The 26,687-nt window shown below is 52.7% G+C and overlaps 2 protein-coding genes across 4 annotated transcripts; one reads left to right on the top strand and one right to left on the bottom strand.

Annotated features, from left to right (window-relative positions):
• Window positions 1-1,940: 1,940 nt before the first annotated feature.
• On the bottom strand, window positions 1,941-12,067 carry RGR (retinal G protein coupled receptor). 3 transcript variants are annotated; one of them, XM_069572639.1, is made up of 7 exons: window positions 11,989-12,067; window positions 10,192-10,348; window positions 9,056-9,177; window positions 7,425-7,578; window positions 5,695-5,812; window positions 3,059-3,172; window positions 1,941-2,579 (listed from the first exon to the last, which is right to left on the bottom strand). In XM_069572639.1, the coding sequence occupies exons 1-7, from the start codon at window positions 12,065-12,067 to the stop codon at window positions 2,448-2,450; spliced, it is 876 nt and encodes a 291-aa protein (XP_069428740.1). In that variant the 3' UTR covers window positions 1,941-2,447. The 3 variants fall into 3 exon arrangements, with proteins under 3 accessions (XP_069428740.1, XP_069428739.1, XP_069428741.1); XM_069572638.1 differs by having other exon boundaries at window positions 9,056-9,192; window positions 10,195-10,348; XM_069572640.1 differs by lacking the exon at window positions 3,059-3,172 and having other exon boundaries at window positions 2,372-2,579.
• A 3,665-nt stretch (window positions 12,068-15,732) lies between these two features.
• On the top strand, window positions 15,733-26,471 carry LRIT1 (leucine rich repeat, Ig-like and transmembrane domains 1). The gene is made up of 4 exons (XM_069572508.1): window positions 15,733-15,854; window positions 19,722-20,188; window positions 23,333-23,638; window positions 25,498-26,471. The coding sequence occupies exons 1-4, from the start codon at window positions 15,733-15,735 to the stop codon at window positions 26,469-26,471; spliced, it is 1,869 nt and encodes a 622-aa protein (XP_069428609.1).
• The last annotated feature ends 216 nt before the right edge of the window (window positions 26,472-26,687 follow it).

Below are 26,687 nucleotides of genomic sequence, written 5' to 3'. Positions count from 1 at the left end.
GATGATCTATTCCTTTACCTCAGGAACAACTTGCTACTTATTTGTAACTTTAATTCAAGTCCGTTTGTCAACAGGCAGAGTCATCTTTCCCAGAAAGAAGATGGGGCAAGATGGGGGCAGGTTATTCCACTGTACTTATATTTATTTTTTAAAAATTTTTTAGTGGAGTATAGCTGCTTCCCAATGTTGTGTTAGTTCCTAACGCACAGCAAGGTGAATCGGCTATATGTGTACATATATTCCCTGGTATTTTTTTTTCTTCCCATTTAGATCATAGGATAGTGCTGAGTAGAGGTCCCTGTGCTAAACAGTGGGTTCTCACTAGTTGTCTGTTTTATCCCTAGTATCAATAGTGTGTATATGTCGATCCCAATCTCCTAATTTATATTTCTGTTAAAAAGAGCTTAAATAAACCCCGGAATCAATGGATCTTAGAATGGTCATTGTTGGGACACAAACTTTGTGGCTTTTAAGTTGGGCTTTATATAATCCCAGGTGTGGTGCTTAAACGTGACTGAGGCTCCCTAAACCCAGCCCATGAGTGAGATGCAGGGGTATAGGTGGACTTGGGGCTTCTGAGCTGATGGTGTCAGGCGGGGCTCTGGTCTTTCCCCACCAGGAGCTGACAGCCCCTCGCATCTCTGGCCGACCCAGCTCAGTGTGGAGATGCCCCAAGCCCACCATCCCAGCTCTGGACAGATACAACTTGGGGATAAAGGGCTCAAGGTAACGCCTTCCTTGGCCACGCCCAGTCAACCTGCCTTCCTCCCCTCCTCTCTGAGCACAGGCAGGGGTGTGATCTGCTTAGGGACATGGGCCACTCTTGCTGGAGTCTTCAGCCCCCCTTACCTTCCAGCCCTTCTCTCTTAGACTCTGGGGCACATCTGCCCTCTCTTCTCACTGTAGCCCCTTGTCCCTCCTTAGAGACTTTGTGTTTCTAAGATCCATGGGCTGTGGGGGCAGTGTCAGCATCTCTGGGCCCCAGAACCCGTTGCTTTTCTGCGTTTTCAGTCTGTATATGAGCCTGGATCAAGCCCCAGGGTTTCCCCACCCTGGCCCCACTCCAGGGCTAAGGCAAGAACCCTGTGTGGGTGCTGGAGTGAGGCCAAGTTGCCTGGAAACAGTGCTGAGCAAAGACTTGGTCCTCTCCCCACCCCACGAGGTTCTGCAAAATGACTGAACCAGCCTCTGTTTTGTGCAGACTTCTGGTCTGGTGTTTCTGTGGCCTGATTTTCTACATCTGCAAAGCCAAGAGGCAGACCCTGGTCTGCAGGGTTCTCAGATGCTCTTCTCATGCCCTTCCCCCACCCCCACCCCAGGGTCTTGGCCCCTCCTTGCCTCAGCTCCACGGGATTGGCTCTCAGACTTCCTGCCTAGGTGGCGCCTGGGGCAGCTGCCCCTCCACCATCAGACCTTCTGCAGCGCCCTCAGCCGTCCTCCACCCGCCTCCACTTCCCCCTAGAACCAGGCCTGGGGGCCATCGAGGCCCGAGCACTTGCTATGCCTTGTCTCTGAGGGGCTGAGCCCATGGGAGGCACAGAGGCGCATCCAGGAGTGGGGCCCAGCCCGAGTGTCTCAGACTCAGACGCCGCGGGCTCCGGACGGAGCACACGAGCGGCAGCTGGCGGGAGAGCACATGCCCTGGGCGGAGGGCAGAGCCACTCTGTGCCCCAAACCGTCACCATGAGGCCTCCTCCAGGCTGGCAGGACCTCACCTCCAGGTGTCTGAAGTCCTAAACAAATTGTCCTGATTTTTTTAATGTTGGCAGCTAAGCGACATGCAGCCAGCTGTCCTAACTGGAGGGTGGTGACGGCGACTCTTGATGAGCGCTCCATGTGTGCCTGGTAAGGTGCTGGGCCTTTCTGCACGGCCAAGTCACCATTCCTGTCGTCGTGCCTCACAAATTCGAAACACAAGCCCAAGAAGCGGAAGTCACCTGTACGAGATCACGATTTAATAAGAGGTGTTTGAATGCTCGCAGCCTGGGTTGAGCTCCCACAAACAAATCTGGGGCTTTCACCCCTTTCTATGTAAGTCTCTGAATCCTAAGAGCTGTACTGATGAGCAGCAGCTTCTATGTGCATACGAGTGTACGCTATCAAGTTCAACCTTCACGACAGACCCAGAGTCCGTATCAACATCCTTACGTTAGAGGCCAGGAGGCTGAGCCAGAGACTGTGACTTTTCCAAGGTCTCTCAGCCTCTATGTGGAGAGCTGTGGCCAACACAGGTCCGTGTGGCTCCACAGTCCGGGCTCGTTCTGTGCAGTCTGCTTTTTCTCTGAATCCCCCGTGTCCGGCCTTGGGCCAGGCTTAAAGGGCCATCGGGGATAAAGGGTAAGTGTCTGGAGCTTGGCTCCTGAGGCTGCTGGACAGGACTCCCCAGGCCGGGGCTCAGTCGAGGAAGGCCTGGGTGGGCCTGGGTCTGGGCAGCCCCCCGGAGAGGCTCACTGCTCTCGGCTGCGCTCTCTCCTCTGTGGCGAGAGGCACTGCCAGATTCCCCTGTGCACCATCTCGCTGCCCAGGGCATAGTTCATGGCGTTGACTGTGGGCACTGCCTTGGCAATGAGAGCGGGCACCTGTTGTGATGGAGAAATCCAGGAAAGAAGTTTCAGAGCCGCTGCTCCTCTCCCTGGTCCCAGTGGGTGACCACCATCGCCCCCCCAACCCAACGTTCCCCACCCCGCCCCCGCCCCGCCTCAGCTGCCAAGCATCTGCCCTTGGCTTGACTCTACAGCCGCTAAGCCTTCTCTGACTAGTTGCCGGATGGTGCGTGGAATCTTGCTCCTCCCCAGACACTACTCTTAGTCCCTGGTGCCAGAGTGCGTGCACCACCATCTGGCTGGCTGTCCCTGTCATCTCACGTGAGGCCTGGGCAATGTCAAGCAGTGACCCACATGACCAGGGGGACAAGCAAATACCCAGTGAGTTACAAGCATTCAGAGGAAAAGAGAAAGAGGGCGCCTATCATGGATGCTATAAAGCCAGAGAAAGAGATGGGGAGAAACAGGCGTGCACAGATGGGGAGAGGGCACTGGCGTGCTGGAGGTGTCTGTACCATCTGCAGCTTGGGGGAGATGGAGGTTGCATCCGCGACGGTGGCGTACAGATACAGGAGAGCGTAGGGGCCCCAGCCGAGCAGCAGCGTCCTGGCTGGCAGGACGGTGTTCACCTGCGGAGACATGGGTGAAGGCGGGTGGCATCACGGTTGGTGGGAATGTAAGCTGCTACAGCCACCATGGAGAACAGGATGAAGATTTCTTTAAAAACTAGGGATAAAACCACCATGTGACCCAGCAATTCCACTCCAGGGCATAAACCCCAAGGAAACTACAATTCTAAGAGACCCATGTACCCTGGTGTTCGCTGAAGCACTATTCACAGTCGCCAGGACACGGAAGCAACCTAGGTGCTCCATGACAGATGAATGGATAAAGCAGCTGCGGCACATATATACAGTGAAATATACTCAGCCATAAAAAGGAGCGTATTTGAGTCAGTTCCAGTGAAGTAGATGAACCTAAAGCCCGTTACGCAGAGTTAAGTAAGTCAGGAAAACAAAAACAAATATCCTACATGAATGCATTTATGTGGAGTCTAGAAAAATGGTGCGGATGAACCTATCTGCAGGGCAGAAATAGAGACGCAGGCTTAGCGAACAGACTTGTGGGCGCAGCAGGGGAAGGAAAGGGTGGGAAGAGTTGGGAAAGTAGCATTGAAACATACACAGTGCCATACGTAAAACAGCTAACTGGGGGAGCTGCTGTGTAACAGGAAGCTCAACCCGGAGCTCTGGGACAGCTCAGAGGGGTGGGCTGGGGGAGGGGGGTGGGAGGCAAGTCCAAGGGGTGGGGACATGTGTATACTTACGGCTGATTCACGTTGTATGGCAGAAACCACATAATACTGTAAAGCAATTATTCTCTATTTTTTTTTTTTTTAAAGGAGGGTGGCTTTGACTGGCTCAGGTGGCCGGCAGCCCTATGAGGTCCTACGACCAGCTTGGCAGGGCTGTGGGAAGGTGCTGAGCCTGTGGACCGACTGGGACCAGCTGAATCTCTCTTCTGTTTAAGATGTTTGACCCTAGGCCTCATTCAAGCTTTCTTGACCTCAGTGACCTTGTCCAAAAAGTGGCCTGACGATGCCTGACTTGCGTGGAGGCAGCGACTGGAGTAGAGGATTCGCTTCCTTCCCCGCCTGTTCTCTGAGAAACCCGGGGCTGCGTGAGTGCGGCTGTGTGTCTAAAGGTCTCCGGGCAGAGCTGCCCTCACAACTCTGTCCCAGAGCTACCTTGCAACCAGCTCCCGCATTCACTGGTTCACTGGCGGCTCAACCTGTCCTGGGGTCAAAGCAGCCGCTTTCCTCCCTGTGAGATACTCAACCAGGCAGCGGGCGACGTGGTACCACCAGTGGCCACAGGAGGGCGCACGATTTCCGTACTATTTTCGGAATGGAATTTGCGAAATTACGATTCGCCACGTACACTCACAGGTTACAATTCTGACACTAAAAACCAGTGCCTATTCTCTGACCATGTCGCCCTTTAACAAAGAAGATAACTTAAGCTCGCATCTGAGGTCCCTTGGACAGTGCGTGGCAACCCCTGCTGATGCTAGTGAGAAGGATGGTTTAAAGCCAACTGGGAAAAATGAGAAATCCGTGTGGCAGCCTTGTCTGTTGGCCCATTGAACCTCCAATAAATGTGGCGACTTTGAGCACCCAGGCAGGAGCGAGCGCAGCCTGGAGGCAGGCAACCGTGGAGGCGGTGATGAACAGGAAAACACCTGGACAGCCCTCGCCCTCTTTCTGTGACCAGGAAACCCTGGGTCCACAGCTACGATCAACTGGTACAGCGTTTTTCCAATTCACAAGGGAAAAACTGTGGCAGATGAAGAGTTTCAATAAAGAGAGTGCTTCTCTTTTGCACTAGGATTGCCCACTTGAGTGACAGAGCCCCAGACCTGGGTTTGATCCAATGCTGCTACTACTAACGCCGCTGCTTTTGACCAGTTGCTTAGCTAATAACCCCTTCCAGTCTCAATTTTCTAATCTGTGACATAGGGACAATAAAGCCTTCCTTCCTCAGAGCCTGGGTGCAAAATTGAAATGATATAATGCACATAAAGTTGCATTAGTACCTGAGGTTTTTTAGCTTGTTTTTATGTTTTGAATCTTTAGAGCTATGACTCATCGGCTAGAGATTGTTCGGGTAATAAAAAACAAATCCAGTAAGACGATATTAATGCAGAAATTGAGCAATGGCCAGGAGGGCTTATTTTGAATCATTGTTTCTCTTGGACAAATGTGCTTGCAGGTGTGATTTTACTTTGTGGGTAACAGTCTGTGCCTGCGGTTAAATGAAACATCCTGAAGCCATTTAAAATGCATGTAATTTGGTGTCAATCTTCATATCCTTGGGAAGAAGCAAGGGTAACAGCAAGGATGATGTCCACTGGACACCCTGCCTCTCAGTATGACAGGGTCCGGGTAAATCTGGGCAGTTCTGTGTCTCCCTCCCAGGTCTTGGTGACCTCCAGCAATGGGAGGGGAGGGTGTGTTTCTGCCCTGACACCCCATGCTCTACATACAAAGCTAGAGTTCTCTCCTGATCATTGAAAACACAGAGAACCCCTGATTGCAGTCACACTGTTCATGTTCCCTGGTGTTTCTCCTCCTCTCGGAGCTGATTCTTACCGGGAGACGGCTGGTCTTCCCGAGTTTCTGCTCCATGAGCCGATAGGATACGACTGTGATGAAGAGGGGCACGAGGAAGTTGAAAAAGGCCATGGTGAAGAGGAAGCTGGTGAAGTTTCTGCAGGCAGAGGGGATGGAGAAGTCAAGAACTGCCTCTCAGAGATGATCAGTTGCCCAAGAAGGCCCATCAGACTTGGGCTAGACAGTCAAATGCAGGGAACTCCTCCCATCAGGTGAGTATTCAGAATATGGGTGCTCCCGGGTCCCAGCTCAACTCTCCTGGGAATCAGGAGCTATGAGGTCCTCCTAGAACCTGCCTTTAGGCCAAGGAGCTGGGACAAAGGATAGTCCAGCTTCAATTTGCTGCTGGGCAGTTCAGGGGCTCAGCCCTTCTCTCTGTATGTGCCCCAAACACGGAGAACGGGACAATTTGTTTGGGAAATGTGTTTAGCAAATGGAGATGTCAGTTGACCAGGAGGAAAGATCATTCAAGGAGTTTTCTGGCATGGGTTTGGAAGGACCCTGTGGATGAGACTGGACACTGTATCACTGGTGAAATCACTGAAGGGACCAGAGGAGAACCAGGGGTCCCAGGCAGTGGTCATGGGGAGGCACAAGGGCTGACCAGGAGCAGGTGGGAGTCACAGGGAGGCAGACTGCCATTCTGTGCAGCGGAGACCACATCATCTGGCTGCTGTCCATAAGGAGGGCTGGGAGGGAGGGCTGCCAGAGGAGCTGGACCCCGGCGGGGGAAATACCTGCAGGGAATTCCCTGGAGGACATTAGACCAGCCCCTGCCTTCTCCACTGGGCTTGACCTGAGAAGCCTGTCATCAAGGCAGGTGCATTAGGAATAAACATGAATAGGAACTTCCCTGGCAGTTCACTGCTTAAGAAGCCACCTTGCAATGCAGGGGGTGTGGGTTCAATTCCTGATCCAGGCACTAAGGTCACACATGCCACGGGGCAACTAAGCCTGTGTGCCACAATGAAAGATCCTGTTGCAACTAAAACAAAACACAGCCAAATAAATAAATGAGTAAACATGAATAAACCTGTCAAGCAGATGAATGCGGTGCGCCTCTAGCAGAGCAAGATCCGGGCTGGAGCCCATGTGGTCCCTGCCCGAGGCAGCCCCTAGAGGGAGCCCTGGGCTCCCCAGAGCCCCGTGGGCCTGGCAGTACTGGATGAGTGCTTCCTGATGGGGGCGCCGTCACGCATTTACCGCTGTCTCTCCAGGGTCTGGCCCACAGCAAAAGCTCAAGAGAATCCAGAGAACTGTTCTCAATGCCAAAGATCCCAATGCAAAGATCTTAACATTCTTTGACACTATAGAACCAAGGGTATGGCTCCCTGTAGGAGTCAATAAATCAGAGCTGGGATCTGACTGTGCTGAAGGTGGCAAAGGGGTCATGGGGCTCAGTGACTGTTACAACCAACACAGGAGATCAGCATTGTTATAACCAAGGCAGCTCCCTGGACAGGACTCCTTCTGGGGCCCAACTCTGCACCCCAACTTGCATAACATTCCCATCCCTTGGCCAATCTTCAGAATGGGCTTTCCTTAGTCCCACGGTCAACTTTTACATGCGGATCATGGCTAAGGAGTTGAGACTGTCTGGCAGATGTTGGCACATCCCCATTTGGATTTGCAGCTGACACTGCTATCCTACAGGCTCAAAGCCCAGATTCCCATGCAAAGAAGCCTCGAAGCGGCTGCCCACACCTCACCTGTCCCCCCTGGAATAGTCCAGAGTGCAGCAGGTCCCCAGCGGCTCATAGTCATAGTGGCCCCAGCCCAGGAGGGGCAGTGCCGCCCAGAAGGCAGAAGACAGCCATACGAAGAACACCAGGGAGACGGCCGTGTTCCAGTCCAGTCGGCTGCCTGCGTGGGACACAGGAAGGAGGATGGTGGAGGGGAGGCGGTAGCTTGGCAGAGTGAAAACATAGCGGACTTGGTGGTCCTGAGGAGTGTCCTTAAATGCTGGCGCTGATGCTTAACAGCGCAGTGCCTCAGGCAAGTCAAGTTTCTCTGAGCCTCAGTTTTCTCCTTCATAAACTGGGAATGATCATCCTTGCCTCCGACGATTGTTATGAAGAATAAAAGAGACAATGGATGTGGAAGTCTCCTAGAGACACTCTGCACCATCTTCTTTAGAGAAGAGGGGGAAAGAGGGAGAGAAAGAGGGAGATGGCAAAGAGACAGGTGTACGTGCACGTGTGAGTGATGGTCTGCGAGAGGTATGGGGACAGGGCTGGGCTAGTAGTGGAAGAGGAGCTCCAAGGTCAGATGAGGCAGATAGGAGTCAGCATTAGCGGAGAACAAAGGCGTTTGTGTTTCTGGCCCTGGAGAGAAGCATGTGACACTGTTGAGGGCAGTGAGCCGTGTGTCCACGGGCAGATCTGCAATTCCAAAGGACTGATGCTCATGGCTCAAGGCCATGTTAGCTGTGAACCCCACAGTAACCTCTGTGCCAGGGGATTAGGACTCAGAGCCCAGGAGACAAATGGGAGGCTCCCTCTGGGGCATCCAGGCCAGGCACAATCCCAGCTTGGCTCTGTAGCCCTGTGACTCAGGGCAAGCGCCTTGACTTCTCTGAACCTGTGCTTCCCAGTCTGCAAGCTGGGGGTTGGAGTGAGGGCTGCCTGAGCCACAGCCCCCAAAGAATGTTTATGTTTCTGCCATGGTGAGTGAGATTCTACATGGTCTACGGGTGAATGTGTTTCTTACCTTTATGTGTATTAAAATTAACTTCGTGATTTCAGATACTTTTTAGAATGAGACTAAAGCAGTTGTTTAAATTTAAAAAAATGAGTCACTTAAGAAAAACATCAGATAAATAACAAAGCAGGTGGCACACTTATATGTCTAATGATGAAGAGGGAATTTGACAATACAGCTTGGGAAGTCTTGAACCAGACTCATTTTTCATGAAGCCTTTGCATGGCAGAGGTTCCATGGAAGTGTGAGGTGCAAAGGCACCCGCCCAGTCTGTCTTACACACACCACCTCTCTGCTGCCTCCCAACACTGCCTGTCCTCAAGGGCATCTTCTGTATCCAGAATCTCATTTGAGTTTCCAAATAAAACTGTGACTTGGCTACAAAACTCATCTTTGCAGAGGAGGAGAGCAAGGTTCACAGAGGACCCCTGACTTGCCTGAGGCCAAGGGGAGGGGCACAGGGAACCTTCCCAGCAGGCGCCTCAACACCTCTCCTGCGCTCTCCCACCCTCCTCCCTTTCTTGGGGGCCCACACGTCACACTCGGGCACGCTTACACCCACCCGCACTTCCCTGGACTGGGAAATGCTGAGCAGACCTTCGCGCGGACCACCCTCAATACGTGGAACCGAGGGACCTACGGGTGCAGTGGTGGTGATAGCGCCCCCAGGCGATGGCTGCGCTGCTGCAGATGCTGGCCAGCGCCGCGACGAAGCCCTGGAAGCCGTGAGCCTGGCAGCCTTCCGAGCCGTAGGGCCAGCGCCTGCGGGAGACACGCGGCGCCAGTGACCCCTCCCCCTCGCCCCTGTCCCCCTCCCTCACCTGCTTGTCAGCAGCTCGGAGGGCACCTTCGGCTCCTTAGAAAAGGGCGTTAGTATCTGTTTTGCTAATAAGGAAACTGAGGCCTTAGAGATCGAGCCACTGGGGTGAGGGGGCACCTTGGTTGGATCAAAGAGTCTCCCTGGTGATCGGGTGCCTATATCACAGGAAATGGAGCAACATGATGCAAGGAGAGCTCGCGCCGGAGGCTCAGAGAGGAACAGGTACGGAGCCAGCGTCACAAAGCGCAGGAAGGCAAAGTCAGAGGGTAGACCCCAGCCTCCCAGCTTCCGGCCCCAAGGGCAGGGAGGGCGGAAGCGTCAGTTGCCCATCCCCCACCCTGGGAAGGAGCAGGAGAGCAGGGCAAGGAACCCTCACCGATTCAGACCCCACAGTCAGCCCTGAGCCTTCGTGCACAGAGGCGGGGGGAGGGGGGCTCTGGCTTCCACAGGAATGATCCATCTGCTTAAGAAAACAATCCTATAAACAGCTTCTTAGACCACACTGGAAGACCCCGGTCACGTAAGGTCTTTTTTGACACTTGTCAAAATCCTGTTTGCTTTCACACATACTTATTTAAGCCTTCCTAGGTGCCAAGCATTGTTTTAAATTATTTACAAACAATACTTCCAACAACCATATGAGTTAGGCAATAATAGGTAATTTACAGAGAAATAGAAATAATGACGTCAGGATTCCAACCTAGGCAGCCTGGTTGCGGGGCCAGGCTCTTAATCCCCACCGTCAGCCAGCTCTGATGGTCAGGTCCAAGGAACTCCTGTGTTCCAGAAATCAGCTGCCGTTCTGCAGGCATGGCCTGGATTTCAGATTTACCCTAGTTTGGTCTGCCCACCCTCTCCCCTATAGCTTTCTACAGGTAGGAAGCATGTCTCTGGCCTGCTGCCCAGTGCCCTGAGGTCAGGCCCCAGAGCCCAGGGACTAGGGTGGGGGCAGGTACCGGAGGAGGCTGGACGTGGCTGCAACGAGGGCGTTCAGGCTGATCCCGCTGTCGGCCAGGGCCAAACTCAACACCAGCAGGTGGCTGGGGGTCCGCAGCTCTGGGGTCTTGCAGAAAGAGAGGATGGTCAGGATGTTTAGGCTGAGGCCAGAAAGAGCTGAAAAGAAGGGGAGAGCTGGCACTGGAGCTGCGAAGCCCTCCTGGGGTCAGAATGAGGGCCCACGGAATGGATGGGCCCTCTACAGCCCCCCTACTCCCTCACACTCAGCACCCATCTCCTTGCAGCTCATCAAGCACCTAGGAGGCGGGCTGGCCCTCGGATACTGAAAGCCATGAAATGTACACCCTGCCCTCTACCAACACACAGTCTGATAGAAAGAGCAACGAGGAAGAAAAGCAGTCAAGTGCAGCACGGTCTGTGCCAGCGCAATCACCGTTATGGACAGCCACTGGGCACCTATCACGCGCCCGGCTGAGCACTTTACACGGATCCTCCCATCACTCTTCACCTGGACACCATCCTCCCGACTTGCCACAGAGATGCCAAGGCTCAGAGATGTTGGCCTAAGTACACAGCTAGTAAGGGGCAGGGCTGAGACTTGAACTCAGCTTTTTCGACTTTCACAGTGCCCTTTCCAAGGACTCTGGAACAACGTTAGGGAGAGCCTCGGAAAGGAGGTGGCAGGACCCCAGGCAGGGGCGCGAGCTGCAAGCGGGTGGCGCCCAGCGGCAGACAGACCCGACCGTGAATTCCAGCCTTGCCACTCATTCACTACCTCAGCTTCTCCCATGTGAAGTGAGAAAGTGGGGAGGATCCTGCCTTCAAACTGTGAGCATTCACAGAGAGGACAGGGTGTGGAAGAGTGTTCTAGAAAGAGGGACCAGCACGTGCAAAAACATAAAGCTGTAAACTTTCAAGGCATGTTTGAAGACCTAGAGGGAAGCTAGATTGCAGGGTTCCCAGAGGAGAGGAAAGGGGGTTGAGGCCGCCAGCCGATGGGGTCCAGGGCTTCAGGGCCAGCCTGGTGGCGGCGGCTCCCTCTCCACTGTCAATTCTCAAATGTGTTGATTTTGTCTCTGAATCTGCTTTGAACAAAGGCTACATCCCCCACTGCCCTCGACTTGGGCTCACCCAACTCTCGGATCTATTGGTCCAGCCCTGGCCTCAGTGAGCATCTTAAGGATTTGGGGTTGCAGCTTGCATCTCATGGACCCAGGTTGCCCTTAGGGCAGAAGTGCTTAGGGCTGAGGGCAAGAAGATGGTGAAAGTAATGTGGGGCTGGAAGGGAGTGAATGAACTTGAATACTTGGGTTTGTCTAGGCAGGCACTTTATACCTTGATCACATCTAACCTTCACCACCACCCATTTGGAATGTCAGGGCGCTGAGGGTCAGAGAGCTTACATGTCTTGGTTTCAGTGACTCAGACAGCAGGTGTCTGAGCTGACTGTCTTCACAGCCTCCCAGGGGCCTGATCTTATACGAGATTCTTAGCAGGATTTCCAGGGAGTGGATTCAACTTTCTCCTGACAGCAGGGACATGAAAAGGCCTGGTTCTTAGTCATGCCCTGGGCCGACATCCCCTTCTCAAAATTCCTCCCTCCCTGTCCCATGCCTGGCTTCTCTCTCTTGGCTCCCAGGCTGCAAGCTGCAGCCCGCAGGTGCAGCCATCAGAAGACCCAATGGGTGTAAGCACAGAGGAGTATGGTTTGGGAACTTCTTGCCAGCTTTGCAGCTGTGACCTGCATTCTGGGGGCCTGCTGAGTTCTGCTCCACCCCAGATCCTGCCTGGCTCACCTTCCACCAGCAGCAGCGTCCCCACGGCCAGCACCTCCAGCTCCCCGAAGCCGGTGGGCAGGGTCCCAGACTCTGCCATCCTCTCTGCCTTTCTCCCAGCCGACCCAGCTCTTCTCTGGCTCCCTCAACCCAGGCTCCTCCATTATAAAGGGCCATTCCACGTGCTGGCACATGCAGGGTATTATGCTAGACATTGGGCTCCTTTTTTGCTGTCCCCTGGCCCTCCAAATCATCTTCTTGGCCCGGACAGAAGGAACCCATTCATCAGTTAGACAGTGTAGCCTTTGTGAAACCAGCACGGAGTCCGGCCTCATTCATTTCAGCTCCATCGGATTAAGGACCCAGAATCCAAATGGTGTATAGCTGAAAGCTGAATTAGAAAAGAGTTGCATAACGAGGCCCGGGATGAGGAGCAGAAGGGGGGATCTGAGCTGCAGCCAAGCCTGCGAACGGGTCAGGAGCCAGGCTCTTCCATGTTTGGAGGTGCTGACAAGCTGAGCACCTGTGTGGATGTGTGTACACGTGTATGTGTGTCCACCGGAGCTCATGTGTATGCTCACAAGCTATGGGGAAAGAATGATGGTTGGAAGTCATTTGCTGTCATGGAAAGAGCTCCAACTGGGATGAGAGACTGCTTCTGGTTCTGAATTAACCATTAACTGCCTATGTCCCTGGGGCAGACCCACCAGGGTCCTCTCTGTTGTCTCTTTTGCAAAGTAAGCATCTCCCACCACCCTCCCCACTCCTCTCCACCTACCCTGGCCTGGGTAAGTCCTGGTCAGAAGAATACATCATGGATATAGCCTCTGGGGCTTCGTTTCCTGTGTCCCATTAACCTATGTGTCCACTAACCTATGCAAGCATAAACATCTCCCAAGGCACTGGCTTGAGACAGAAGGTGGCCTGTGACCCACTAAGAACTTGGCCTTCTATAAATGAGGTCCTGGTATAAGTTACACACTGGCTTATAGTGACATTTACATTAAGAAACACTAACTCTGGGGAGTCCCTGGTGGTCCAGAGGTTAGGATTCTGCACTTTCACTGCTAAGGCCTGGGTTAAATCCCTGGTTGAAAAACTAAGATCCTACAAGCTGTACAGCACAGCCAAAAGAGAAAGGAAGAAAAAAACACTAATCCAGAACAACTTAACTCATTTTCATATAAAGAAACCAAGGTCCAGAGTGCTGCTATTAATATTACTGAATCCAATATTGGGTTCACCCAATGCAGAAACCGAAACATCAGTTTGGAGTAGGGAAAGTTTAGTGCAGGGCCGTGCAAGAAGGAGTGGCTCTTGCCCCAAACACCCCAAACTCCCCAAAGAGTTTCACCAAAGCATCTTTAAAGGCAAGGTGAAGAGGGGGTGTGGTTGGTTGTTGAAAGTTTCTTGGTGTCAGAATCCTTTGTTCTTACAGCTGTTCCTCCAAAAGACCAATGTTACTGTCTTTATACAACTTTTCATCTCTATACAAACGGATATGTGTTAAACCCTTAAAGGTCAGAGCCTTGAAAACGGGCTATCCTGCGCATTTCAGGCTATAAGCAACATTTTTTTTTTTTTTTTTTTGCACTGCATGGCTCAGCTCCCCATCAGGGTTTGAACTGAGACTACAGCAGTGAAAGCCTGGAATCCTAACCACTAGGATACTAGGGATCCCCCTCTAGGCAACATTCTTAACTCAAAGCCAAAGCAAAAGAGTAACAAAGGTTAAAGTAAAAGAAACAGATCTCTTCCAAGTGTGGAGTCAGGGTTGTTCTTCCCTATGACACTAGCAATGTAGCTAATGTTTACTGAGTGCTTGCCTGGGGCCTGCTGCTAAATGATCTTACGATGATTCTTACAACATCTCCAAGAATTAGATACCATCATCCTTTTACTTTCATGCGAGGAAACTGAGGCTCAATGCAGTTAAGAACTGGCCTGAAGTCATACACCGATTCACAGATGGAGCTGGAACAGAAGCCCAATCTCCTAACCCTACAGCTCCCTGTCAAGCAGTTCACTTTATTCTGTAATTGTTCATTCCCCATGTCCGTCCTCTTGTTGGTCTTCACTTGTATCCAAGCCTAACAACACTCAGGGCTGAGCTGACCCTTGACGTCTTTCTGGAAGCCTTCCTTGATAACCCTGTTACCACAGAGTCCTCCCTGCCCTTCCTGATTTCTGTCTTGCATTACTGTAACCAGAAGCACAGGTCAGTTTTTTTTTTTTTTCTTTTCATGCCTGCAAGATCACAAAAGACTTCAGGGGAGAAGAGAAAGCAGGTCAGGGCCAGGAATCAAGGGTAGAGTTTGGGTAGGCAAAAGAGGGAGGGAAAAGCATCCCTAATAGAAGTAAGAGAAGCCAGAGATGTGGGAATGGGTAGGGCTGGCTTTTTGGTTTAGGGAGGAGTTGTTACAGGTGGAGAACCCTGGGAAGATCATATTGGCTGAATTGGATGAGAGGAAGGAATGGGAACCAATAGTGCCTGGAAGCCAATGTTGTCAAAACAGGCACAGACGTTCTGTATGTGTGCTGGGGCCCCAGGTAGTCACACCTCACTGGTGGAGGTCTGTCTAGGCCCATGGGCAGGGGGCTGAGGAACCTTCTGGAAAAGCCATCAGAGCCAGGTAGCGCATGCCTGGCCAGAGGGCAAAGCCTTGGAGTCAAATGAGAAGAATGGATGAGTGAAAGGCGCTGTTGATGGTGGGATGAGGTTGAGGGTGGGATGAGGCCAATCAGCAGAAATCGACAGATCCTTCTCTAAAAGCTCTGGGGGTTCCTGCTCTGGGACCCTCCTTAGAATGAGATAACTAGAGGTGAGCGGCGCTCTCTGCCCTCGGGCTGAGACACCTCGTGCCTCTGCCATTGGTGGTAATGCCCATAAGGCTCAGATGGCAGTGATCTGAGTCTGTGTCCATGGGGTGTTCAGGGCGGCGGGCTGGGAGAGTTCATGAGCCCTTGGGAGACACCTCTGCAGCCACTCCCAAATATCTGAATATACCCAGCTCGTCCTTGGAAGCACCAGTGGAGCAGGGCACTGACTACTCCCGAGAAGCCTCTGTTCCCACAGGCTGTCAAGGTCTGAGAAACGTGGCTCGTTTAATTTTCCTAAGCACCCTGAGCAGAGTAACATTACTTCCCATTGATAGATGAGGACACAGAGGCCACGAGAGGCCACGTGACTCGTCCTAGACCACAGCCTATGATATGAATGCAAGAGCTGAGGTTTGAACCTGGCTGACCTGGCTTGGAGCTTGGGCTGTTTCTAATTTCTTCACTGCCTTCATCTCATTGACTTTTCACTATAAGATAGTGTCACTGAGAGAATTTCCAGGGGCCCTTATTAGAGGCCGGATTCTGTCTTCACCTCCTTTGAGCCCAGGCACCCTGCGGGGTCTGTGCAGTCATAGCTTGGCTGGCATGCAGTGGCTTTGCAGGTGGGCAGCCCTGCTGGTCAGTCCAGCAGCCACCTGCCCCTCTGGGTGACCGCCCTGTGTGCTCTGGGCCTGTGGTTGCTGCCGTGAAAGGGGATCCCCCACCCCCATCTTCAGGACTGGGTGATTCCAGGAAGCAATAAGCTGCTGAGTGCTGTGGCCAGGGCTCCCCTCCCTAATCCCCAGCCTGTCTGTGTTTATCCGATGGCTTCAAGTGGGGGTGTGGGCAGACGATGAGCAGTAGGCAGCTGGTGGGTTTGCTGGGCCGGCAGGACAGAGCAGTGAGGGACAGGCCCTTGCCCGGGCTACAGAGGAGCCAGGAGCCATGAGGGTGGCGGTGGGCATGCTCTGGCTCCTGGCCCTCGGAGGGCCCCCACAGGCCCAGGGCGCCTGCCCCTCTCAATGCAGCTGCAGCCTCCACATCCTGAGCGATGGCAGCAAAGCCAGGTATGGCACCAGGTGTGCGGGGTGGGTAGCTCAGCCGCCGAGGCTCTCCTAGCTAGTCTGGGCTGGGAGGGCTTGGATGCAGGCCCTAGGACCACAGCTGGGTGAACCCTCCATCTCCCTGGTCACCAAGATCCAAGGGTCTTATGGGCTGGTCTGTGCCTCATTTTCTTCCAGTCAGCAGGTTGTGCCTCTACCCTGGAGATGGGGTGGGGTACCAGGTATCTATACACAGGGGGCAGGGGTGGGGCACAGGGGTGCCAGCTCCAGGAAATCCTTCCTGAATCTTCTGCCAGGATCCTGAGAGAAGAACCCTCCTTCAGGGCACAGGAAATCTCCCCGTCACTTGTTTCTTCTCCTTCCTTCCTGCCCCCGATTATCCCTTTGCTATCTCCCCAGCTCCTTCTTCCCCAGGACTCTTCAATTCTCTTTCCTCACTTCCTGGGGGTACCCGATCATATCCCAGGTATTTACCACCCCACCCGTGATGGGACAACCTGCTCCCTCATGCTTTTCCCACTTAGGGTCCCCTCTGGCCCACTTATCCAGGCTTGACCCCATTCTGTGGGCTCTCAGAAAGGCCAGGAGTGCCCATTCCATTGCAAGCAAGGACCCTTCCATCCTCAGCCTCTTCTTCGACTTTTCCCATCTTCTATCTGAGCCTGGAGAGCACGTCCACCCTCTCCTCTGCCCCCTCCTGGAATGTTCCCAAGGCCTCCGTGGTTTGTGGACCCTTGCTCTTCCCCCGGGGCTCACTGCCTGTCTCTCTTTGGCAATCTTTAAACTATCTTTTCTCTGACCTCTTCAGCACTCCATTAACGACTACTGCATTTCCCACTTTGCTCAAGGATTTCAGTCCTTGGCTTAGGGTCTTTCTTACCATCTTTCTAACCTTCTGGAATTTCATCCTCTCTTTCTCCCTTGTCTTAGATGAGGGTTGGGGAGCCACTGATGGTTTCTGATCAGGGCAGCAATGTTATCAGTACAGCTCTTTCAATGATCTTACCAGTGGGTGTCAGGCTGATTAGGTGTGATGGGAGGTAAAGAATGGAGAGGCACCCCCAAGAAAGGACACCCCATGTGGTCTGAAGAACAGGAAGAGCTCCATATTCGGCCCAAGTCTGTGATGCTCCAACTCAAATGGATCATCAGAGGTAAGGATTTTCTCCCCAAGGGAAGTCAGGGCTGAGCCCTAAGCAGGCCAGGAAATATCTTATGACCAAGGACAGGGGCTTCCCAGGTGGCGCTAGTGATAAAGAGCCTGCCTGCCAATGCAGGGGACATAAGAGATGCTGGTTCAATCTCTGGGTGAGGAAGATCCTCTGGAGAAGGGAATGGTAACCCACTCTAGTATTCTTGCCTGGAAAATCTCTAGGACAGAGGGGCCTGGCAGCTACAGTCCATGGGATTGCAAAGGGTCAGACGTGACTGAAGTGAATCAGCACACAAGAACAGTGTGGCCAGGGTGACAGAGCCTCCCTTGCAACCTACAGAGAGCCCAGGGCGCAAAGCCACGCAGCATCAGTGGCAGAGCTGGTCCTAGAACTCAGAGCTTCCCTTTACTTCTAGAACCCTTCTTACCTGGTGATGTGGCTGTGCAGGGACCAAGGAAGGCTTCTGATACCAAGCTGGCTTTAGGATGGAAAATAGAATTCCAAGGGCAGTTTCCAGGGTCCCTAAAGTCAGCCAACGTTCAGTTCAGTTCAGTCGCTCAGTCGTGTCCGACTCTATGACCCCATGAACCACAGCATGCCCGGCCTCCCTGTCCATCACTAACTCCCAGAGTCCACCCAAACCCATGTCCATTGAGTCGGTGATGCCATCCAACCATCTCATCCTCTGTCGTCCCCTTCTCCTCTCTCCCTCAATCTTTCCCAGCATCTGGGTCTTTTCAAATGAGTCAGCTCTTCGCATCAGGTGGCCAAAGTATTGGAGTTTCAGCTTCAACATCAGTCCTTCCAATGAACACCCAGGACTGATCTCCTTTAGGATGGACTGGCTGGATCTCCTTGCAGTCCAAGGGACTCTCAAGAGTCTTGCCTCCTCTAAAGCCAGAGCGCTCACCATGGATTCTACCTGCCCAGAAGTCCCACATCTAATAGGCACCAGGCCACCTGCATAGTGTCTTATGAGGGGACATGAGGCCATGAAAGGCTGTAGAGGACCCTGAGGTCCCCAGTGGGCACAGGCACAGATGGCACAGTCAGACCAAGGCTGCTTTGGCATCTCAGATGCCTTCGGGCCTCTTGGAGGGCCCAGTTTTTACATCCGAGCGCCTGGTGGGCCTGCCTGTGCTCCGTGCTCCCTGATCATGAAAAGATTGTGTGCCCTTACAGGTCCCTGTGGTTTCCTGGGGGAGGGTGAGTCTGGGCACCTGGAAAGATGTGCCCGTGTCCTTTGTGCCTTTTCACCCCACCAGGAGCCATGGTGTTGGCCTGCACTGGGCTCTTATTGGTTTCTTTCATCCCTTCCTTGACTGTTTTCTCCGCCTTCCAGCACATGTTCTCCATCAACTCCCTTCCTCTACCTACATCCAGACCTACCTCCCTGCAACACCCAAGCTTCCATTGTCCCTGAAGATATCATTGCCTCCAATGCTTTTTTTCTTTCTTTGCTAAATTATAAGCTGTATGGGGACAGGGGCTGTGAATCTGATGTTCTGAATTTCCACTGTACTCATCGCTCAGTAGGAGTTCCATGTACATCTGAAGAATGAATATGAGTGAGTGGAAGTAACTGGGCCTTTTGTGGGCACATTGACAATAACTAGCTAAGCCCGGCTGACTTTTGAGTACTGTATGTGAGTTAAGCTGAAGGATGCTGGTGGAGCCTGTGTGTGTGTGTGTGTGTGTGTGTGTGTGTGTGTGTGGTGCTGGGAGGATGATAAGAGTACAACCTCTCTTAGCATAACAATACCCCACCCCCACAGCCCACCTCCTGCAGTGTGAGCAGAGACGTCCTCCGGATGAAACTGGGGCTGCACAAGGGCTGGGTCCCTCAGGCCCAGCCTCTGAGTTTTATTCTCTTAAGCATCTTTCCCTTTCACCATACGTGGGGGTGGTGCTCTCAGTGACAGTGTATAGCAGAGTCCTGAATTGGAGGCTCCTCCAGAGTGGGGACTGCCTCCTGCTATCTCTCTATCCTCTGCTTTAGGGTCAAACTTGGTAGAATGAGGTTTAAGAAGTCACTGGGCAGAAGGCGCATGGGAAGGAGCTGGTCAGACTGACCTGACGTACTTGCAGTGCTAGATGCAGAGACTCACACCACCGGTCCACAGTAACTGGGTTTCTACAGGTAACAGGTATTGCAGAGTTGGTACACATATGACCTCACTTAAATCCCCAAAACTACCCTCTGAGGAGGAGTCTATTATTCTGGAGAAACTGAGGAAAAGAGAGGTTATATAACATACTCAGGGGCACACAGCCAGCAAGCAAAGAAAGAGCCCAGAGGTGAATCTACCTGTGAGACTGCAAAGTTCCAGCCTTTAAACACCTTGATCATCTCAAGGTCCCTCAGAGTCAGCAGGGTCTTGAGGCATCTCTTGTATGGCTTCCACATCTGATGCCATTTCTATCTATCTATACACACACACACACACACACACACACACACACACATCTTAATGAAGAAAAGGCAATGCAATCACAAACTAAGCTATAATTTAACAAAGAAACTCTTTCAATTCACAGATGCAATTTGACAGTACACAAGACAGCCTCAGGATTTCTAAATACTGTTCATTCTTCATGCGCTGCAGGAGGTATGGGCTGTAAGGGGACGTAGCGATTCAAGCTTGAGAACCTTCAGGCAGGTGACTGGGCCCACTCCACAGAACCTTTGCTCAAATACTCCCATTTCTGTGTCCAGGACAGTGGTGTGCAACGACCCGGACATGACTCTGCCCCCAGCATCTGTCCCTCCGGACACCTCCAAACTGCGCCTGGAGCGGACAGCCATTCGCAGGGTGCCCGGGGAAGCCTTCAAGACGCTGGGCCGCCTGGAGCAGCTGTGGCTGCCCTACAACGCCCTTTGCGAGCTCAGTGCCCTGATGCTCAGGGGCCTGCGCCGCCTGCGCGAGCTGCGCATGCCCGGGAACCGCCTGGCAGCCTTCCCCTGGGCGGCGCTCAGGGACGCCCCCCAGCTGCGGCTGCTGGACCTGCAGGCGAACCGCCTCTCTGCTGTGCCGCCGGAGGCCGCGCGCTTCCTGGGGAACCTCACTTTCCTCGACCTCTCCAGCAACCAGCTGCTGAGGCTCCCGCAGGAGCTGCTCGCCACTTGGATCCACCTGCACACTGGGCCCTTCCTTCCCGGTCACCATGCCAGGTTGGTCCTAGGTAAGAAATGGCATCTCTTAAGAGGCACACATTGACAAGGTAGGGTTTGGAGCCCAAGCTCCTAGCTAGACCGCTTCAGTTCACATCGCAGCTCTGAACTTTCCCCTTGTCCCAGGAAGGCTGGGGAACCCTGCTGGAGTCCTGGAGAGTGGGTGGTGGGGAGTGGGTGAGGAGTATCATCAGAGAGACAGATGTCCCCTAAACATGCTTTGGCTCATGTGGGGTCCAGCATTGGGGGCTGGAGCAATCTTAGAGTGGTTCAGGGCAGCTCCCGCCCTGAGGCCAGGGAATGTCTCTCAAACAGGGAAAATTTAGACACCTCACTTTCCTGGAAGTGGGGCAGGGAACAGCAAACCCCATTCCAACTCTATGTATTTTACAGACTTTCTTACCTAGTAAAGAACACTGTATAGGGTAGTATTTACATGGAAAGAAATTATTTGAAAATCAAATTTGAATGCCCTTTAAATATATAAAGAAAGTTGAGCACTGAAGAATTGATGCTTTTGAACTATAGTGTTGGAGAAGACTCTTGAGGGTGCCTTGGACTGCAAGGAGATCCAACCAGTCCATCTTAAAGGAGATCAGTCCTGGGTGTTCATTGAAAGGACTGATGTTGAAGCTGAAACTCCAATACTTTGGCCACCTGATGCGAAGAGCTGACTCACTGGAAAAGGCCCTGATGCTGGGAAAGATTGAGGGCAGGAGGAGAAGGGGACGACAGAGGATGAGATGGTTAGATGGCATCCCTGACTCAATGGACATGAGTTTGGGTGGGCTCCGGGAGTTGGTGATGAAGACGGAGGCCTGGTGTGCTGCAGTTCATGGGGTCGCAAAGAGTCAGACACGACTGAGTGACTGAACTGAACTAAATATGTATGTGTGTGTGTATGTGTGTGTATATATATATATAGTGGCCTCTTCTGATTATAATCCCTTCTCCCTCTCCTAAAAGGTAGCCACCGTTGTTTATTTGCATGTTCCCTCCTTTCTACAATATATTTACATACACATGCATAAATATACATACATGTACATAGAAACTTTAGGAATATTTCATCATATTATACATAAAAAACAGCACTTTTCCACCCAGCAATAAGTCTTGGAGGTCTTTGTAAGTTACCACAAATGGATCAACTTCATTTTTTTAAACTTTGGCATAATATTCCATCTTAAAGTTATTATTGTTGCTGTTTAGTTGCTAGTCGTGTCCAACACTCTGCAACCCCATGGACTGTAGCCCACCAGGCTCCTCTGTCCATGGAATTCTCCAAACAAGTTGCCATTTCCTTCTCCTGGGGGTCTTCCGACTCAGGGGTCAAGCCCAAGGCTCCTGCCAAGTCTCCTGTATTGCAGGCAGATTCCTTGCCACTGAGCCACAGAGGAAGCCCATCAGACAGTTATACTGCAGTTTATCTGGCCATTCCTCCTTTTACAGGCCTTTAGATTGTTTCCCCTATTTTGTTAACACCTGTGGTGCTGCAGAGAGCATTCTTGACAATGCTTCCTTGCGCACGGAGACAAGTGTTTCTCTAGAATAGGAAGAGAGAAGTGGCATTTCTGGGTCCATGGGGTGCACAAGTTAGATGTTTGCATATCGACTCTGGTCTCTAAAGTGCCAGTTCTTGCCCGCCCCCACCCATGCATATGTGTACTCAGCAAGGGTATTTGAGTAACTCAGCCAGCCAATGTGTGGGCTCCATTCTAGCTGTGAGCATACAGCAGTGAGCAAGACGGATGGACAGCTTTTCCTGCACGAGGCTAACAATCACAGTGGTCAGAATGTTCAACTTTTGCCAATCTGACTGGTGAAAGTTTCACTGTCCTTGCACTTTGCCATTTGTATTTATTCTTTGGAGATTCTGTTTTAACAAGTGAAGTCAGAGAGCTGATTACCAGAGCTGGGCAGTGATGACTCTTGGGATGCAGATTATCATAAAATGCACTTAACCAGTGACACAGGATAGCAGTCACCAGGATGGAATGGGGTTGGGGGTGGGAAATAAACTAGTGCCTTCTAACCAGTGCTCTAAAGGACCGCAGAGTCATGGATATACAAGCAGGTCTGAATTCACCGTCCCCAACCCTTGACATTTTCCCCTCCCAACATATCAAATACATCCATGTAAATATATTATATGCTATTGGTTAGACACTATAGAATTCAATAACAATCAGGGGAGGACAGAAGGACATCACATTAAATGATTCATTTTGTATTTGAGAAATTTAAACATATGAAAAGGAATTGTGTTTTAAGATTGGGGACACATGATACCTCTCTATATACTGGCGGTGCTTTGATAGGGTGGGTGCAGTGACCTGCCTTCAGCTCTATAAAGATGCTCAATTTTAAGGTAAACAGGGCTGAGGATATAACATAGGATTTGATTTCCTGTCATCCTCACTCTTGTCTTTTTGAGCCTGTGTCAAAGGGACCATGGCTCAGAACATCCACCCTCTTTGCTGGAATGATGCTGAAAGTACACTTATACTGGGGGGACAGGTGTCAAGGGCCGGGGTCATGAAGCATTTCTAGAAATAGATTTTGGCATATTTCAGGTTTTGCGGAAATGCCCACTGCCTGGCCAGTAGCCTGAGAGGACCAGTCCAACAGTGGCAGTGGCGACTGCCAGTTTTGTCCATGTGCTGTCCTGCTTACACGTGCGTGTTAAGTCACTCCGGTTGTGTCTGACTCTTTGGGATGCTATGAACTGGAGCCTGCGGGGCTCCTGGGTCCATGCGTGATGCTGTCCCACTCACCCAGTGCTTAATATGACTTACCTTTATTTATATTTATAGCCACCCAGAAAAGGGAGTAATGCTATCATTCTATTTTATTTATTATAAAAAATTTTTGGCCACACTGTGTGGCATGTGGGACCTTAGTTCCCTGCCAGGGATTGAACCCATGTCCCCTGCATTGAAAGCATGGGGCCTTAACCACTGGACTGCCAGGGAATTCCTAATGCTGTCATTCTAGATGAAGAACCAGACTTAAAGGTTGTATAGCTAGTGAGGCAAGGAGCTGGGCCTGGAGGTCAGTTCTGCTGACTCTGAGCTCATGACATACCAGGGGCGCTGGACCTGGGGATCTGAATACCTTGGGCTTACCTCTTGCCTTCCCTCTCACCCCTGCAGGGCTTCAGGACAACCCCTGGGTGTGTGACTGCCGACTCTACGACCTGGTCCATTTCCTAGAAGGCTGGGCTCCAAACGTGGCTTTCATAGAGGCCAGGCTGAAGTGTGCCAGCCCACGTAGCCTGGCTGGAGTGGTCTTCAGCCAGCTGGAACTCAGGAAGTGCCAGAGTCCGGAGCTCCGTCCGGGGATGACCAGCATCAGGTCGCCTTTGGGCAGCACAGTATTGCTACGTTGTGGGGCCACTGGGGTCCCTGGGCCAGAGATGAGCTGGAGTAGGGCCAATGGGCACCTCCTCAATGGCACAGGTGTGTGACTTACAGGGACCACTGTGCTGAGATCCTAGACTAGGATGTGTGTCAACAGCCCACACAGGTGGGGAGGGGGTTCAGGGTTCCCAGGAGGAGGGCTAAGGAAGGCTCTTTACTCCCATTCTGTCTGAATGGAGTTGGAGGGCTCCACCCAGGGGAGGGCATGGGGGCAGTGGCTTCAATGATGATAGTGGCACTCAACCTGTTCTGTCATATTCCACCAGCTCAGGGCCCACCCCAGCGGAACAAAACACTGGCTTTGGGGTAGAAAGTGCTCTCTTAGTGTATTTAATATTTACAGTAAGTTTCTACATTGTAAATATGAAGCCAGTATCACTAGGAGTAATTAATGCTAAGAGTTACCATCTACTGAGTTCTTCATGTGTTAAATGTATTACGTACATAATGTCACTGAACTTTAAAGAACAACCTGATTATCCTTCTATTTTGCATATAAGTAAATTGAGGGCATGAGGGGCTAAATGCTTGGTCTACACCACACAGCTCAAACAAGGAGGAACTGGGACTCCTTAGCTGTGCCCTTTTTGCTGTGTACACAGAGATGGTTCATCCCTGGCACTGAGTAGGGGGAAGGGGTTTGCAGGAGTCACAGCCCACCTACATGCAGAAAGAGGATGGCTACTGCTGCTGCTGCTAAGTCGCTTCAGTCGTGTCCGACTCTGTGCGACCCCATAGACGGCAGCCCACCAGGTTCCCCCATCCCTGGGATTCTCCAGGCAAGAACACTGGAGTGGGTTGCCATTTCCTTCTCCAATGCATGAAAGTGAGAAGTAGAAGTGAAGTCACTGAGTTATGTCCAACTCTCAGCGATCCCATTGACTGCAGCCCACCAGGCTCCTCCATCCATGGGATTTTCCAGGCAAGAGGACTGGAGCGGGTTGCCATTTCCTTCTCCAATGCATGAAAGTGAAAAGTAGAAGTGAAGTCACCGAGTCATGTCCAACTCTCAGCGATCCCATGGACTGCAGCCTACCAGGCTCCTCCATCCATGGGATTTTCCAGACAAGAGTACTGGAGTGGGGTGCCATTGAGGAGGCATCATTTTTTGGCCTCTGACCTGAACACCTCCCACCCCTGCCAGCTTTCTTCTGTTTCCCTTAACTAGGTTGGCAAGTGTTGTTCTAGGACTGTCGGTTTGAAATCAATGTACCAACAAAACTGTGCAGGAGTTCCACTCACCTAAAGCAGAAAAGTTGGAGATGCACTGGTGGAAGTGGCAGTGGGCCTGGGCAGGGGTGTGCAGAGCGCTTGCAGCTGGGCCTCTGCCTGAGGTCACCCAAACCCCCAACCCCAAAACATCAGCCCACTGCCTCTGAGGGGTCAGCTCTGCAGAACTCAGACCCCTGAAAGACAGCACTGGAACATCTCAGATCTAGATGGCTGATCATTCTTACACTCTGCCCCAGTCTGAAAAGTGAACGTGAAGTCACTCAGTCGAGTCCAACTCTTTGCGACCTCATGCTGTAGCCTACCAAGTTCCTCTGGTCTGTCCATGGGATTTTTCAGGCAAGAGTACTGGAGTGGGCTGCCATTTCCTTCTCCAGGGCAGATGTTCCCAACCCAGGGATCGAACCCAGGTCTCCTGCATTGTAGGCAGACGCTTTTACCGTCTGAGCCACCAGGGAAGTCCATGCCCCAGTCTGGGTCTCCCCAAATTTAATCCCAGCTGATCTCCATTCCCTTGGCCAATCTAAGAAAAGTTCAATAAGGCCCAGTCTTTTCTCGGGTGTTGGGCAGAATGTACACAATCCAGGCTCTGTGAACTTGGGTGGAAATAGGCTTGGGGCAGATGGAGCTGTTCCTTCTCGGTCATGTGTCCCTGTTCCCCCTTGCAGTGCACCAGGAAGTCTCCAGTGACGGCACGAGCTGGACTCTACTGGGCCTGCCTGCCGTGTCCCACCTGGACTCAGGAGACTACATCTGTCAGGCCAAGAACTTCCTGGGAGCCTCTGAGACGCTCATCTCCCTGGTCGTCACGGAGCCCCAGCCGTCCACGGAACGCAGTGGGGGCCCAGGGGCGCGGTGGGCAAGGACGGGCGAGGGGGCGGAAGCTGCCGCGTATAACAAGATGGTGGCCAGACACGTTCCCCACGTCCCCGAGCCTGGCGTCCCGGCCACCGGGCCCCCCGTGCCCGACGCGAAGGAGCAGCTGCTCCTCCAGCACTTCCAGATGAGAGCCCCCGAAGAGCACTCGGACGCGCCGGCCGGCTCCCAGGAGGCCCAGACGGTGAGCTCCCTCAAGGTGGTGGGGGACACTTACCAGAGCGTGACCTTGGTGTGGAAGGCCCCCCAGGCTGGGAACACAACTGCCTTCAGCGTGCTCTACGCGGTCTTCGGGCAGCGCGACATGCGGCGGGTGCTGGTGCCGCCCGGGAAGAGCAGCGTCACCATCCGCGGGCTGGTGCCCAAGGCCAAGTACGTGGCGTGCGTCTGCGTGCGGGGCCTGGTGCCCCGCAAGGAGCAGTGCGTCATCTTCTCCACCGACGAGGTGGTGGACGCCGAGGCCACCCAGCGGCTCATCAACGTGGTGGTGATCAGCGTGGCCGCCGTCATCGCCCTGCCGCTCACGCTGCTGGTCTGCTGCGGTGCCCTCCGGAGGCGCTGGCGCAAGTGCGGCGCCGGGGGCTCCGCCGAGGCCACGGGTGCCTACGTCAACCTGGAGAGGCTGGGCCACAGCGAGGACGGCTCGGAGGACCTGTCCCAGCACAGCCTCAGTGAGGCCGACAGACTCCTCTCTGCTCGCTCCAGCCTGGACTCTCAGGCCGTGGGCATCAGGGCCAGCAGACGGATCAACGAGTACTTCTGCTGAGGGCCGTGCTTTCCCCTGCCTGCACACAGCTGCCTACACCCCTGCGCCTACTCCCCTTCTCCCACACGGTCACTCTGACACCTGAGTCCATGCTCACCCACTCTTACCTACCCGGGTACCTGCTTCCTCTTACATTTACACACAACTACAACAATTAACACTTATAAAAGCACTTACTATGTGCCAGGAAGTGTTCTAAGTGCTTTATATATTAAT

Source organism: Ovis canadensis, chromosome 25 (genome assembly GCF_042477335.2).
Source record: "Ovis canadensis isolate MfBH-ARS-UI-01 breed Bighorn chromosome 25, ARS-UI_OviCan_v2, whole genome shotgun sequence".
Lineage (NCBI taxonomy): Eukaryota > Metazoa > Chordata > Mammalia > Artiodactyla > Bovidae > Ovis > Ovis canadensis.
The sequence above is the reverse complement of the archived record's forward strand: the minus strand, read 5'-3'. Positions and strand labels throughout refer to the sequence as shown.